Genomic DNA, 17,254 nt, shown 5'->3' with positions numbered 1-17,254 from the left:
CAGGGCATAGAGGCAAAGGTCTTTCCTTGATCCTACTTCCTAGCACTGGCATTCAGAAGTTTGCCACCTTTGAATGCAGAAATTCCCTTATGTCACCATGGCAAGTAGCCTCTAATAGATATATCTTCCACGAATCTGTCTAGTTCCCTCTTAACCACCTATGTTGGCAAAATATTCCCCTATAGTCTGGGCACTGCATATCTTAGTGCACAGTTGCCTTATATGAAGTCAGAGCACTAGCCCAGTTGGACAAGACAAGAACTGAATCAGCGACGGTATTCTATCACTGCCCTCTTGGCTTTTCTCTCTCAAAAGATACCCACCCGACCCCTACATTACAGGTTCTTAGAAGGGAATGCAGGATATTTCACTAAAGCTTAAAACATTTAATATAACACAGCAATAATGTTTTCTTATTGTATGTTTTATATTTTTAAATTGTTTTTATGGTTATTTATAGAAGTATCCAATTCACAGTACCAAAAACATCAAAATCATAAGGGAATAAATATTATTCTGTTACATTGTGAGTTGAATGAGTTCTTGGAAAGATAATCACTTTAAAAACACTCTAAAAACTCTGTTCCTGTTTGAAATAAACCTTAGAGCTTACCTTGATTTGCCATCTTGCAATTAGTTTGTCATCTACCAGATCCACAGAATCAGAATGCTGCCCTTCAGCTGACAGGCGACAATCAACAGTCCTGGCATTATGGAAGATACCGTTGATAAATTCAGGTTCCCCAAGCACCCATTTGTTATCACTGTACTGAATTTAAGGGATAGAAAGCCCAATTTAATTAAGTTACAAAGAATAGGAGAACACAGCACAGTATTCAAATGGATCTTTCACTGTGATTTAGGAACTTTAGCACACAAAATGGAGAAGCATTTTTAAATAACTAAGAGAATTGTCTTACATTTTTTTTGCTTCCATATATCGAGAAGTTACAGTAGTTGTGCTGGAAAAGAATAAAAATCACCTCGCCCCCAAATACATAATACTGTTTAAGATCAAGCAAACTGATACAAAGCAGCATGCAAGCTTCTGTGTTCTTTAGAACACTTCATTGGGCTGGATGTTAAAATGGGAGGGGGAAGGGAAAAACATATCTGAAGCCTATCTTGAGGCCTTTTTGTCTGTTCCTGTTTATTTCCTGATTTTTTATTTTTTCGTTACCTGAGTGCAGCTTTCATCCAAAACCTCTAAGAGGATGTTTGTTATTTACCATTTTTATATTCTCTAAGCTGCACCAACTTTATTAGATAAACTTCTTACTTCTTACTTACTTCTTACTTACACAGAGGTGTAAGTAAAGGTGGAGAGAATGTTCATAGGCTATTTCAAGTAAAACAATCTGTCATGGATACAGCCAGAAATATAGGGGAACAGTCGCTGTTCCTAAATTAAGAGAGCATGGATGATGATTCTGTAGTCTGGCCTGGTCTCTCAGCTAAACATGCCAAATTCGGAGTCCAGAGACTCAGAATGGCACAGCCTTGGAACAAATAAATAACACATGGCTTTTTGTAGATCAGAAATAATATACTTAATATCAATAGATATGTGTTTGGGCCCAGGTGCAACAAGCATCTTAAAATAGTAAGAAGGTCCAAATAAATACAAATATGACGATACAGCTCAAATATAGTATGTATTGGTTGAGGTCCAAAAGATAGCCATATGTATGAGAAAACAGTCATCACTATTTTTGATATTCTTAGTTATGATTAAAAGCAACAACATGTTAACATGGTATTTATATTTTTGAAGATACATAAGCACAGATAACTTTGTATGGTGTTTAAAGGCAGAGTGTGTGCGAATGGCCAAAGGTCACTCAGCAAGCATCCACCATAAAGTAGGTATTGGAACCTAGGTCAGATCCTAGTCTGACACGATGTCATGGACCAACCTGGCCCAGCGGAGCAGAGAGACTCAGAGGACTCTTCTGAGGAAGAGGCAGTTGGTGAACCTGACCCAGATCCACAGCCAGTGGCAGAGGCACTGCAGGAGGAGGCAGGCCCTGAAGGCTCAGATATTGATCCACAGCCAGGTCCCAGCACATTGGTTCCTCAGCCTCCCAGCCCTGGGCTGGCAACAGAAAGCCAGGTGCAGGCCAGCTCTCCCCTTCATCACCAGAGCCTCGGGAGCGCTGCCAGAGGAGGGCTAGAAGAGCCCTCCAAGCCAGAAGGCTAGCAGCACAGCACCGGCCCAGCATCATTAGTGATGATGAGTGCTCGCAGGAGCAGGACTGAGACAGCCGGCAGGTGCTTGCTGTAGCACAGGCAGCTGAGCACTGTGAGGGTTAAAAGCAGCCGAACAGGGAGTGGCTGCGTGGAAGCAACGAGTCCGCTTACTACTGACCTTGCTGCTGTGTTTGGAACTGATTCTCTGGTCCCTGACCTTGGCCTGTTCCTGCGGATGTGTTTCTGGAATCCTCCTTTGGACTTGAAGCCGTGAGTGTGCCCAATTGGTGCCTGAACCTTGGAACTGGGTGCTGCCCTGCTCGGACAACTTGGGAGTTTTCCCTTGCCTGCTGCCAGTGTGAGTCTGCATTGGGACACACTAACCACTATATCACATTGGCTTTAATGTGGTGCCTACTGTCAAACAGTAATGGACTGCAGGTCCTGAGTGAATCATGGAACTCACATGGACTAGCCTGAAGGATGACTTATTGCCCCAATAAGTTGTCCCTGAAAGGTCAAAACATGCCTGGGAAGTGCCCTTCCCCTATTCCTACTTTTTACTGACAGAAACCAAGGCTGGAAAGCTAGCAATAATGTGGTTGCCAGGCAATGGCCAATGAGAGTATTCAGGTGCTGCTTGTATTATTTTGGGAGAGTTAACCCCTCAATGTGTCTGTCTGTCTGTCATGCAAATCTAGGGCTTTGTTTCCTCAGGCTTGTGGGAAGATCTGTCTAGTCTGTTCACGGCTCCAGCCTCTGGATACAAGTATCTGCATGAAAGCCAAGGAGCCCTTCTTAGGAGGGGTTCCTTGCTTGTTACCTGCTTTTGGAAAGACATTTTAATGGACTCATGCAATCACTCCCCTTTACTTATCTATGTAAAACCAACAGATGGTATTATATTCTTTTAAGTTATTTAATGTTAAAGATGCAAATAGTTATGTTTTACTAAAAAGATAAGATGGAAGCAAAGATTCTCAAGTAATATTTTTACTTGTGTACTATATCCAAAATGAACCAAAATGCTGAAGTGTACTTCTTGACTCGGGAGATTAATGATCTGATACAGGAAAGCTAACTAGATGCCTAGGGCTTTTTACAGTGCACTCCTATTACAAAAAGTTTGCTTCAATTGTCACAGAAGGGGGTAACACTGCTTAGGAGTGCTCTGTTAAGTATGTGCTGATATCTGAATCAGGCCTGAAGAGTCGTTCAGAACAAACCAAAGTAAAAAAGCACTTGCACTTTCTCATGCTTTTTTGGGAGGAATCCCGATCTCAGACTACATCATCAAGGGCAGATTTTCCCTTTAATTTACCAGAAAACTTCCCAGTGGACTGCTGCCTAGGAGCAAACTGAGCCAAAATGGCCCAGAAGTGCTGGCAACAGTGTAGAAGCCACTTGGCCGTAACAATAATGTCAAAAGGTCCACCATTGGGGCCACTTGGGTCAGCTGTTCCCTGGGCTTAAAATATGAGCCAATCCACCCCTGTCCATAAACAAAGACCAGTGGTGTGTTTGTTTTCTTGCTGACCATCAACAAAAATGTGGATCAAGACTACTGTAACCTCTTCTTTTTCTCCCTGCCCCTGGAACCAAGAATGTTGCTGCTGAGTGTTATAACAAAACAAAAACCCTTTGCAATGAGTGAAGAGCAAGACATTTCAAACTGTGATAAGTGAATTCCCAATAATTGTCTCACTAGGAGTTTGATGGGAGGGCTTTTAACTTAATGGAGTGTGAATGTGCCGCTGACTTTCTCATTTCACACTGACTTGCAGATGAGAGGATTCATGATGTGCTCCCGGAAGATCCACAGCCTGTAATGTAATCCACCAAAATAACCTTATATCTGCTAGAACTAGCCAAGTAAAAAAGGTTCACTAAAATTATTTCTAGTAAATATGTGCAAACGGAATTTCTTTTACATAAGTGATAAACATGTCAGATTACCTCTCTTGCTGTAACATAGTGGTTAAGTGGCTGGGTTGGGAATCAGCACTCCACTGGTTTGAATCCCACTATTTCCATGAGCTCAGCAGGTGGCCTTGGGTAAGCCACTCCTCTCAGCCCCAGCTGTATTGTGGGTATAATAATAACACTGTCTTTATTCACCACGCTGAGTGGGGCACTAATCTGTCTAGAAGAGAAGTATATATGTGTAATTCTTACTAAAAGTCAGAGGCCAATCCCTAGGTTCAGCTTGATTAACTCATGATTTCAAATATTGTTGAACTGATCAAGTAGTCTTAGATGAATTCCAGCTAGATTAACAACAACATTAGATTTATATACCACCATTCAGGACAACTTAATGCCCACTCAGAGCGATTTACAAAGTCCTCAAGGGCTGAGAGAGCTCTGGGAGAGCTGTGACTGACCCAAGGTCACCCAGCTGGCTTCAAGAAGAGGAGTGGGGAATCAAACCCAGTTTTCCAGATTAGAGTCTCCCTTAACAAAAATCATCCTGTAAATATTACTAACACTGTTGATATCAAACTAACAACAATTTATATATTATGAGGCATACATTTTCATAGATACAAATTTGTGGGTTGATTTAACATTTGCTACAAGGAGATGTTTTGCCTATACATGCAATTTGCACCACACTGATGGGCCAGTGAAATCAGCCATGCAACAACTCGTAACAAGACTCCAGTATTTCCAGTCCTTTAGATACAGTTAATGGCCTGAAGAGACATAATATCACTCACAGTCAGTTCGCATGGTAATGTAATGGTAGCTGAACCACAATTTAATCCTTTAGAAATGAGCCTGATGCTCATGCATTCCTTCATCCCTTCCCACCAACCTGGCATGCTGTAAATTACTTACTATTTATTGGAAACCATCAATTGCCGTTATTCTGAATTTTGGCTGACGTTTGCCCTCCTGTTTGCAGATTTTTTTAATTTAAACCACTGTTTAGGACACAGTAGCCCCGAAATTTTGCTTTTAAGTTCAGCATTTCTTCAACTCTGTATTGCATTTTTTGCTAATGTTATGTCTTGGTAAGCTTGCATTTATTTACCTATGGCATTGTTTATTGAAATGTCCTTGATATTGACTGTACTAATCTCACACTATGTAATCCACATTGAGTCTCAGTGAGAAAGGCAGACTATAAATGGCATAAATACATCATCATCATCATCATCATCATCAAATTTATAGTCTGTATGTTGTTATCTGTATGTTATCTGTATGTTGTTATCGATCCTTAGTCAGGGCGGATTACAACATACAGATAAAAATACATTGATAAAATGGTACATTAAATAATGATAAAAGCCAGATATAACAGCATAAAAACAAACTCTGCACTATGGCCCACGTTCACTTCACCCCTCCCTCCCAACCACAAGGGAAGAGAGGGGTGGGGACATGGGTTGGTGCGAGACTGGCCACCGTTCCTACATGGGGCAGATGACTCAATATAGCCCCCCACGAGTAGGAAACAGGCAGGGAGGCCCGAGTATCCTCTGAAAGAGAGTTCCACCACGTTGGGGCCAGGACTGAAAATGCCCTGGCCCTGGTTGAGGCCAGTCAAGCCTCCCTAGGGCCAGGGACCATCAGTAGATGTTTTCCTGCTGATCTAAGCACTCTCCGGGGTACATATGGGGAGAGGCAGTCCCTCAGGTATGCCGGTCCCTGTCTGTTTAGGGCTTTATAAGTTAAGACCCAAACCTTGAACCTGATCCGGAACTCCACGGGAAGCCAGTGCAGCTGCTGCAAGGCTGGAGTCACATGTGTCCCATATGGTGTACCTGCCAGGACACGTGCAACAGCATTCTGGACCCGCTGCAACTTCCGGGTCAGACCCAAGGGAAGCCCTGCGGAGAGGGTGTTACAGTAGTCTAATCTGGAGGTGACCGTTGCATGGATCACCATAGTTAGGTCATGGGTTGAAAGATATTTTAAAAATAAAATAAAACTAGGTAAATCTGCAAACACGTATTTTTCCCCATTGTTCTAGCTAACTCACAGTTTTCAGCCTTATGAAAAACTGGCTTTATGCCCAGAGTACAAATGCAAATAGAACAGAGTTCACAACAATTACTCTTTGGGGTACTCAAAGGTATCTTAAATCAGCCTTTAGACAGCACAAATCAGAAGGTTTGGTAAGGTCTACATAAGAGCATCTTTACAAGCTCGTCACATTCTGTAACTTCTGAATCTCTCAAACTTGGGTTGCAGTAAGACTATTTTATATCTTCTCTGAAAAGGCTCAGTAAGAAATTTAAAAATTGTATTTTATCTTCAAATGCAGCTAGGTAGGAGAAGAGATGGCATGTATGCGTTTTTATTTATAGTCTCATTTACATATTCTAGTGTTTTCTGTATAATTGTGATTCTTTATTTAATCTGTTCAAGGATAACTACAGTTATTTTAAAACCAAGATCTTAAAATACAACACTGAGTGATGACTGGCTAGGATACAAGGTTTTTACTAAGAGGTGGAATAAAGAAACTTTTGATATTACTTCAGTCAGAGGACTGGTACCTGTACAGAATGACCACTACAGAGAATGATTCTTCATAACATCCTCGTGGTTTATAGATTAATACATTGCTTTAAAACAAAAAGACTTTTGCTTTTCATAAGCCTGTTTTAAGTAATCATCCTCCCCCACCCCCCAGGTTGGAGTAACTCTGTAACACTCCAATTTAGAACTGGAAACCGTGGTTTGAAACTCATTTGCATATCTAGTTTGGAGGGCAAGCACAAGCTATAGTTTTCGAGTTCAAGTATAATAGCAAAACTATTTATTAGCTACTAATTGAAATGGAGTGCTTAATAAGGGAGCAGGGAAGGGGTAGGAGGATATGTGAACTGAAGGCTCATTTCTACTGAGTCATATCATGGTTTAGCATTACATGTGAACTTACCCACGGGCCTGGAATGAGGCCATAGTACAAGCATCAATGACCTTTCTTCTCAGCTAGGTTCAGTGTTAGCTTTACTATAGTAACTCACCTGCAATTTGTTAATTTCACATCTGAGGCCAGGAGACTCTCTGAATCCGTGGCCGAAAGCTCTTACAGTTGTGCAGTCATATTGCCGAACATCACACAATCCTCTATTATCTAGCTCTATAATTTCTGGAACCTGATCTTTGGAAAAAAAAGAAAAAAATCAAACACATGAAGTCAGTCAATGAACTGTTCATGCAAGCAGTATAAAAAGACTGCAGATTGTAATGAGTACTTATCAGATCAGACAAAACAGAGAAAATATGATTAAAAAACTCATAAATCTGGCCAAAGAAAAAAATTAATCTGAATAGTTAGCAGCTCCTAGGCGAGATTTCCTTCCACCAAAATGGAATTTTATTGGAGTAAAGCATAGTTCTCACAAATAACAGATGGTAACCTGTTTCTTGATTTACCACTTCAGAATGCAGCTGGTATTTCAAATATTAAAAAAAATTAAAATCTATGCACATACAAAACTAACATGACAAGTTTTCTACATGAAAGAAATTTTTTATGGCTGATGTCCGGGGTCTGAGCCCCAGCCCCCAGACTTGACAAGAGGGAACAGCAGGGGACAAAAGGGTGGCAGCAACTCCACCCCCCAAGCCGGCAACCAGGGCCAGAACCTACCTACTCCATGGGGAAGGGGCAAAAGGCCAGTACCTCAGAGGGGTGGAGGGGGCAAGGAGAAACCAGCCAGCCCCACCCTCCAGGGGGAAGAGAGGGGGCTAAGCAGGGAGAAGGTGGGTCAGCCCCACCCTCCAGGGGGAAGAGAGGGGGCTAAGCAGGCCGGAGGGAAAGGGACACAGCAGGGAGAAGGTGGGTCCAGCAGCAGCAGCAGCAACCCAAGCAGAGCCCTTACCTGGCAGGGAGAGGACGCTGCCGCTGCAGCCCAGAGCCACACCATGGCTAGAAGACAGCAGCCTGGCTCAGGAGTTGCTAGAAGCCAAGCCTCTCCAGGGGGGGGGGCTGCCACAGGCATTCTGGGGGAGGAGATGGGTAACCCCGCCCAGCATTGCTGAGCAGGCAGCGCAGAAGCTGGCTAAGGCAGCTCCTCGTGAGCAGGGCCAGGCAAGCCCAATAGCACAGAGGCTGGCTGGGGCAGCTCCTCGTGAGCAAGGCCAGGCAAGCTCAATAGCACACGGGCTGGCTGGGGCAGCTCCTCGTGAGCAGGGCCAGGCAAGCTCAGTAGCTCAGAGGCTGGCTGGGGCAACTCCTCGTGAACAAGGCCAGGCAAGCTCAATAGCACAAGGGCTGGCTGGGGCAGCTCCTCGTGAGCAAGGCCAAGGAGCCCTCAGCTGGGGATGGCTCGCACTCAACCCCACCCTGCCAGCATGGCAAAAGGGCCCAGGAGGGATTAGTGGTTGGAGGGAAACACCTGGAGGAATGCACAGCTGGGCCCAGTCAGGAGAGGGAACAAGCCTGGAAGGAGGGCGGGGTGGAGAAAGGAAACCCTATAAAGGGTGGCTGGGAAGAGCTCTGCGGTGGTGGGTGTGAGTGAGGAGTTATGATGTGGAGTGAGAGCAGTAGGATGCAAGGGTGGAGGCTTGGAGGAGAGTTCTGGAAGGAGGAGATGGAGGACACAGAGCGTAAGCAGGCCAGGTTGAGCGGGCCAGCGAGTGGACTGAGAGGGAGTCTGGGTGAGGTATACCGCCCCTCCTTCCACAGAGCAGGGTCCTGCAGAGTCCCTGGCCCCCCTGTGATGTCAGGAGCAGACCGCCCAGTGCCACGCCCAGCGGCAGCTGCGGCAAGCCCTGACAAGTTGGTGGCCCGTACGGGAAGAGACGTTCCGACGCAGGCGCCAGTCAAGGGGCGGCCTCCCAAGGCCGCCACCCCAGTGGAGCTCGGACTGTGGCTGGAGGAACGCCAGGATAGGATGTGGGGAAGGCTGGAGGCAGCCTACCCAGCTGCTCCAGCGGAACTAACACTGACAGCAGAGCCACGGATGCAAGCCGGCGCGCTCACAGAGGCCTTGCCAAGGGTTTGCGTCTTCGTTTGGGAAAATAACCCACCGCCTGGCAAGCAGGTGCAGAGTCTATGCGCCACCATGAGGATAGGCCGGCTGATCCTACAAGCCCTATTGGACTCCGGGAGTGCAGTCTCAGCAATTCAACCCCAGCTTCTCCCAGCTGCCACCCCAGTGCACCGCTGGATCCCGGTGACGGACGTGATGGGCCACACCCAGCCGTACCCTACGGCCCTAATCACAATAGAGTACCTAGGGGTCTGCCACCAAATGGAAGTTGCCCGGGTACCCACCTACCCGTGCCAGTGCTGCTGGGAAGAGACGCCCCAGGGTTCTTCAGGCTCCTCAAGCAGGCAACGGAGAAATTGGGAAGAGACGCCCCCTGGAATGCCGGGCTGCTGCTGGAGGCGGCAGGGGAATTTGCAGGTCCTCAAGTTGCCACCGCTCTGCAAGTGGAGGAGGCCAACGACCCGGGCGAGGGTCCCTCTGTCAGACCAGGGGCAGAACCACAGGTTGAAGACCCAGCGGGACCCCCGGCAGACCGCCCATTCCGTGATGCCCAAGGGGCAGATGAGTCCTTGCAGCGCTTGCGAGAGACAGCCGCTCGTGAGGAGGAGCAGGTGCGGGATGAACGGAGGTCCCAGCGGCTCCCTCGCATCGAGAAGCAAGGAGGGGTTTGGGTTCGCCTAGCTCGTGCCCCAAGTGGCCAGGGGGAGGTCCGCCAGCTATTGGTGCCGGCGGCCTACCGGGCTGAAGTCCTCCGCACGGCCCATGAGCATGCGTGGGCCGGGCATCTGGGGCACCACAAGACCCTGAAGAAGATCCTTGAACAGTTCTTCTGGCCCTCCGTGAATGCAGATGTGAAGGCCCACTGCCGCTCGTGTCCCACCTGCCAGCGGGTGGCAGCCCGCCGCCCACCGAAGGCCCCCCTCTCCCCGCTACCCATCATGGAGACACCAATCCAACGGATCGCGATGGACTTCATTGGACCGCTGCCACGCACACCCCGGGGCCATCGCTTTGCCCTGGTGATTGTGGACTATGCCACGCGGTTCCCCAAGGTCATCCCGCTGAAAACCATGCAGACCCCAGGGGTGGTCCGGGCCCTGTCCAAGTTTTTCGCGATGGTGGGGCTGCCAGATGAAATCCTGACGGATCGAGGGGGCCCGTTCCGTGCCACAGCCATGCGCCAACTCTGCCGGAATTTGGGGATCCGGCAGGTGTTCACCTCGGCTTACCACCCTCAAACAGATGGTTTGACAGAGCGGCTGAACCAGACTGTCAAGGAGGCCCTGAAGAAGACACGGGACAAGCCTCACCAGTGGGACCTGTACATCGACCTGCTCATGTTCGCCCTCAGGGAGACCCCGCAGGCCTCCACTGGCTTCAGCCCATTTGAGCTGCTATATGGGCGCAAGCCACGAGGGATGCTCTCCCGGCTGACAGAACGCTGGGGGCCCCAGGCCAGCAACCCTGCGCCCACCCCACAGGAGTACGTGAGCCAGCTCCGTGATCGGGTGCAACAGTCCCAAGCCGAGGCGAACCGCAGACTGACTCGCACCCAGGCGAAGCAGAAAGCCGCCTACGACCGGGGTGCACGGATGAGGACTTTCCAGGCTGGAGAGAAGGTCCTGGTGCACCACTCGGTATTTCCCAGAGAGGGAGGGGACGCTTGGAGGGGCCCCTACCCGATTCGAAGGGTGCTGGGCCCCACTACCTATGAAGTCCAGTGCGGGGTTGGCCGACGTCGGCGGAAGACCCTGCATGTGAACCTCCTGAAGCAGTGGCACAAGCGCCCCGAAGAGGAGTGTGGCATGGCTGAGGACCCATTGGAGCTTCCTGATAGTGAGCTGCCGTGGACCACTGAAGCCCCGGAGTTTGAGGCGCCCAAGGTGGACCCCCAGCTTGATCCAGCTCAACGGGCCCAGGTACGAGACCTCTGCGCACGGGTTCCCAGGGTCTTCTCCCGCAGGCCAGGCAGCACCAGCCTGATTCAACATGCCATCCCAACCAGCCCGGGGCAGACAGCCCGGGCTACCTGGCGCCCCATCCCCAGGAAGCGGTGGGAGGCAGTGGAGAAGGAGACAAATGAGATGCTCCGGCTGGGTGTAATCGAACCCTCACGGAGTGCCTGGAGGAGCCCGATAGTCCTGGTTCCCAAGCCAGACGGGACCACCCGGTTTTGCATTGACTATCGCGAACTGAATAAGGTGGCCCAGTTCGACGCCTACCCCATGCCCCGAGCAGACGTGCTGGTGGACCACCTGGGGTCCGCCCGCTACCTGTCAGCCCTGGACTTAACAAAGGGCTACTGGCAGGTGCCCGTACGGCTAGAGGACCGGGAGAAGACGGCCTTTGCCACCCCCCAAGGCCTCTTCCAATTCAAGAAGATGCCGTTTGGCCTGCATGGGGCGGCGGCCACCTTTCAGCGGCTGGTGGACCAGGTGCTGGGAGAGTGCCGGGCGTACGCCATGGCATACATTGATGATATTATTATCTTCAGCCCCGACTGGCCCACCCACCTCCAACACCTGGAAGCCGTCTTAAGGGCCCTCCAACGAGCTGGGCTAAGGGCGAACCCAAAAAAGAGCCACCTGGGGTTCCAGGAACTCCAATACCTGGGCTTCGTGGTCGGGGGAGGACAAGTCAGGCCACCACCGGACAAGGTGGCCTCAATAGCCGACACCCCACAGCCCAAGACCAAGAAGCAGGTTCGGAGATTCCTAGGACTGCTGGGGTATTATGGGTGGTTCATCCCCCACTTTGCCTCCCGAGCGGCGCCCCTGACGGACAGCTTAAGGAAGGGGCTGCCCAACCAAGTCCGGTGGACCCCAGAACTAGCGGCAGCTTTCAAAGACCTGCGTTCCGCCCTCTCTAACGCCACTGCCCTGTGGAACCCGGACTTTGACTGGCCCTTCACACTGGCCACAGACGCTTCGGACACCGGCCTCGGGGCTGTGCTGACCCAGGAACGTGACGGAGCAGACGTCCCGATTCTCTTCCTGAGTCGGAAGCTACAGCCCGCCGAGAAGCGCTATGCCACGGTGGAGCGGGAGGCCCTAGCGGTCAAGTGGGCGGTGGGGGCCCTGCAGTACTACCTGGCCAACAACCCCTTTATACTGCTGACGGACCATGCACCCCTGCAGTGGCTCCATCGCATGAAGGCGCACAACCCCAGGGTGCTATGCTGGTACCTCTCCCTTCTACCCTTCCAATTTACCATCAAATACCGCCGGGGGGCACGGCATGTGGACGCGGACTATATGTCCCGCATGTTTGAGACTGAGCCAGACCCCCACAACTCAAAGCCAAGCGGGGGTGTGTGTCCGGGGTCTGAGCCCCAGCCCCCAGACTTGACAAGAGGGAACAGCAGGGGACAAAAGGGTGGCAGCAACTCCACCCCCCAAGCCGGCAACCAGGGCCAGAACCTACCTACTCCATGGGGAAGGGGCAAAAGGCCAGTACCTCAGAGGGGTGGAGGGGGCAAGGAGAAACCAGCCAGCCCCACCCTCCAGGGGGAAGAGAGGGGGCTAAGCAGGCCGGAGGGAAAGGGACACAGCAGGGAGAAGGTGGGTCCAGCAGCAGCAGCAGCAACCCAAGCAGAGCCCTTACCTGGCAGGGAGAGGACGCTGCTGCTGCAGCCCAGAGCCACACCATGGCTAGAAGACAGCAGCCTGGCTCAGGAGTTGCTAGAAGCCAAGCCTCTCCAGGGGGGGCTGCCACAGGCATTCTGGGGGAGGAGATGGGTAACCCCGCCCAGCATTGCTGAGCAGGCAGCGCAGAAGCTGGCTAAGGCAGCTCCTCGTGAGCAGGGCCAGGCAAGCCCAATAGCACAGAGGCTGGCTGGGGCAGCTCCTCGTGAGCAAGGCCAGGCAAGCTCAATAGCACACGGGCTGGCTGGGGCAGCTCCTCGTGAGCAGGGCCAGGCAAGCTCAGTAGCTCAGAGGCTGGCTGGGGCAGCTCCTCGTGAACAAGGCCAGGCAAGCTCAATAGCACAAGGGCTGGCTGGGGCAGCTCCTTGTGAGCAAGGCCAAGGAGCCCTCAGCTGGGGATGGCTCGCACTCAACCCCACCCTGCCAGCATGGCAAAAGGGCCCAGGAGGGATTAGTGGTTGGAGGGAAACACCTGGAGGAATGCACAGCTGGGCCCAGTCAGGAGAGGGAACAAGCCTGGAAGGAGGGCGGGGTGGAGAAAGGAAACCCTATAAAGGGTGGCTGGGAAGAGCTCTGCGGTGGTGGGTGTGAGTGAGGAGTGATGATGTGGAGTGAGAGCAGTAGGATGCAAGGGTGGAGGCTTGGAGGAGAGTTCTGGAAGGAGGAGATGGAGGACACAGAGCGTAAGCAGGCCAGGTTGAGCGGGCCAGCGAGTGGACTGAGAGGGAGTCTGGGTGAGGTATACCGCCCCTCCTTCCACAGTGCAGGGTCCTGCAGAGTCCCTGGCCCCCCTGTGATGTCAGGAGCAGACCGCCCAGTGCCACGCCCAGCGGCAGCTGCGGCAAGCCCTGACAGCTGACACATAAATATAGATAGCTGAGGCCTGGTACGTGCTGGAGAATGAAGTGTGAATGAGGTGGTAAAAGGCTGGGCTGGTAGAACAAACTACACCGTTTAGGGCTACAAGTGAAGTAGTTTTGTTTTGATTATTCCTCTAGATAAGAAAACTTCTAACAAGTAGAAAAATTACATTGTGAGGAGCAAAGCTTACTGTATGCCTTGGCAAGTTATTCTGGTTTTCTATTTCAAGAAGTCTTTAAAAGAGTATATTTTTTAAAAAAATCTGTTGTCTAATAAATTGGGATTACCTTTTATCCAATGAACAGTTTTTTAATGGATTGATCTAGTCAATCAATGAAATATTGCAGCCTTTTTATATGGAGGAACATTTAATTATTCAGCTTCCCACTTGCAATTTAAGGTAGACACAGGTTTTCTTCCTCATTTGCTATTGTGAAGTTGACCTAAGGACCTCTGCAATTCTTATTCACTCTGAGTTTTTTTTACACAGTGCCTAATGAATCTATGAAGAGAGCTCTGACTCATGAAAGCTTATGCTGAAATAAATTTTATCTTTTATGGTGCAACTAAGCTCCTTTTTCTTTATGATTCATAAGCCAAGGGTGAATTTAGATAATTTTGTTATTGCCTCACAAAACAGTCTGATTGTTTGACATTTTTAATCATATGGTGGTGACTCGTGTATTCTAGATATTGTAGTCAGCATGAATGGATTCTACCCAGTTATTTCATGTAGCGAATGTGGAGGTGCCACCATATGATGAGAGGTGAGTTTGTTTAAGCTGTCCTGCCATGTCAAATACCAGCTGCTGCCACATTCAAAACAGTTCTTTATCTCAAAAGTGTTAACATACTAAAACTTCTGCTACTATCCAGACAGTACAGTCAAAGTGAATTGTTCAAGCTAAATCATTCATGTTTGTATTGTAATAGTTAATTCCTATTGCATGTTTTGATAGAGGGCAGACCCAACCACCCAACCCTACAGATACTTTGCATTTTCACATTTGAGATAATTACTACAACAGCAACCCTGTCACTGCTGTTAGTAGCATAACAAAAAAATCTTAGGATGTAGTGTTCCAAAAAACACGCCCGAAGTCATAAAATTTGACATGATGCAACAACGGTATCATTTTCCAGCACAGATGTTTAGAATAGGCTGAAATGTTCGGTTACAATAAAAGATGAACAACTTCCAAAGAAAAAGTGCCATATCTGTAGATGCCCGTGTTTTCAAAGGCATTCAGAAATATGGAATGGATGCATCTGGCTGCCTTCCATAATGGAAGCCAGCAAGCTAAATTGTGCTATTCTCCTGTGTTACTATTTGAGACTATACAGCCAGTGAGCAGTAGTTAAATCTAGCATGTCAGAAACCAAATATACGACATACCTTGAGGGGACAGGATGGAGGTAGAAAGACAGAAAAATGGACTGTTTTAAATGAGAAAGAAAATGCGGGATAATGAGAAGGAATCTTAGCCAGAAATATCTGCAGAGAGAACACTAATAACTGCATTTCAACTCACCAGACAACACACTGCAATCATAAGAGGTGAAACCTTGAAAGCAGGCACATCCCCACTCAACACACTGGCCGTTCTTGCTGCAGAGGTTGGGACACTTCAATGCTAAAAGCAAGTCCTCAATTAACCTTTCATTTTCTTTTGTGCTGTAATTAATTTCTTCCCAAACCCTCTTTTCACATTCATTTTCCAAGAGGGCTAAACTTGCCTTTGCCCAGTTGAGATCATCCTTCAGTTGTAAATCCTTGACACACATGTGCATTGCATCCTCTAGTCGATGGCCAAGGAGAGCATAGCAGGCTCTGCCGATGCTAGAATTGACAACTGCCTCCTGGCACAGACTCTCTGCGTCCTGCTCAGTGAGACCAGAAGGTGTGGGCCAGGAGGACAAGGGCTCATGGTATGTGTCAGCTGTGTGATCTTCTGGGAAAAAATAACTGAATCCATCCAGATCTGCTTGGCTCAGACTCTGGGGTGGGAATACAGGATGATATTCATAATAAGGCTGCCGTTTGGGGCGGTTTCTGACAGGAAGTCTTCTGTGCTGCTGTTGATATGTGTCAGCGTAGTTGTAGGTTACAGAGAGTGGGGCATCTTGTTTATCTGTTCTCGTATCACTCTTCAGATTTGGAAAGAGAGTGATGTGCTTCGGGGACACTGCTTGAAGCGTTGTTTGATTATATGAACATACCTCTCTTGAGAGAAGAGCAAAAGAATCCTCTTCATGTTCAGAGGCACGCTTACTTAAGCCCCTGACATGAACAATGGAGCTAATATACTCAGCCGTAACGTCCAAACTTGGGATCAAAGAAGGAAGCCAAGCATGCTGTTCAGTTTTTTTACAAAACAAAGCAAATTCTGCTTCTGAAACCGATTTCAGTTTATTCACTGGCTCATCTGCTCCCATGTCACCTGCCCTGCAACTGCAGAAAAGTATTTTCTTGGCTGAACTTAAAGGAAATGGTGTTTTGTCAAAGAGGCTCTCTCCTGGTGCAATTCTGGAAAAACAGGAGAAAAAAAATCAGTTGGCTGTTATCCAAAGAAGCAATACATATTCACAGAGGAGGAGGAGAGAACTTTTCACACAACTGGAATTTTGTAACATCATCACTGTAGCACTTCCCTACTTTCACAAAGCTTTTTAAATTTTAGAAACAGAAAATCCTGAAGTAAAAAACAAACATGATGAAAACTTTGGTAGGTGCATGATATTTAACCTCCCTCCAATGAGTTTAGAATGGCATGTATAGAATTATTTGCTCATTTTAGAAGCATGTCTATCCATCCATCTAATATATTTGAACCTCATCCTTCCTTAAAGGAGCTTAAGGCAGTCTCTTCTCCAGTTATCACAACAACCCTGTGAGGAAGGTTAGATGGAGATTGTGACTTAGATGAAGATCACCCACAGAAGTTCGTATCGATGTTGAATTTCAACCCAGCTCCCCAAGGCCCTAGTTTGATGCTCTAACACTTAGGCTACATTGGCTCATATTAGGCAAACAGGGCAAGAGAGCCTGACTCAAAATCACCTCAGGGGTCATTTGAACCCAGATCTCCTGCCCCAGGCCAAGGCCAGTTCTTTATCACACTAGCTTTCCCTCATGTTCACATATCACTTCTTCAGGTTATAGTAGTTTTTCTGACTGTTAAGATTTATAGAGATGTTTGCTTTTGCAAATAAAGATACAGCTTTGCATATCACATTGAAATGTAAAAAAATATACTGACTTATTAAAAAGAACATAGAATCATACAGCTGAAAGGGACCTCAAAGGTTATTTAGTTCAACCTCCTGCACAATGCAGGAAATTCACAGCTCCCTCCCCACTCCCCCAGCAACCTTTCTCTGCTCATTCCTCAGAGGAAAGCAAAAAACCTCCAGGATCCCTAGCCAATCTGGCTTGGAGGAAAATTCCTTCCTGACCCCAAAGTGGCAATCGACATTACCCTGGGCACATAATAAAAAAAGAGGTCAATAAAGCCCTTTTATCTGGGGTTCCTATTTCAGCCACAGAAGAACATACTGTGTGTTGTTTTATGGTTTAAATAGGAGTCCATTGATTTAAAC

The 17,254-nt window shown here is 48.3% G+C and overlaps 1 protein-coding gene across 1 annotated transcript in view; it reads right to left on the bottom strand.

Moving 5' to 3' along the window:
* Nucleotides 1–17,254, bottom strand: part of VWDE (von Willebrand factor D and EGF domains) — a 60,320-nt gene that overhangs the window by 20,927 nt on the left and 22,139 nt on the right. The window contains 3 exon segments of the mRNA XM_054990942.1: nt 614–769; nt 7,176–7,312; nt 15,187–16,181. Of these exon segments, the coding sequence (XP_054846917.1) occupies nt 614–769; nt 7,176–7,312; nt 15,187–16,181 (1,288 nt within the window).

The sequence above is a fragment of the Eublepharis macularius genome, chromosome 11 (genome assembly GCF_028583425.1).
Source record: "Eublepharis macularius isolate TG4126 chromosome 11, MPM_Emac_v1.0, whole genome shotgun sequence".
NCBI lineage: Eukaryota > Metazoa > Chordata > Lepidosauria > Squamata > Eublepharidae > Eublepharis > Eublepharis macularius.
Note: the sequence above shows the minus strand (reverse complement) of the source record. Positions and strands in the feature narration are given on the sequence as shown.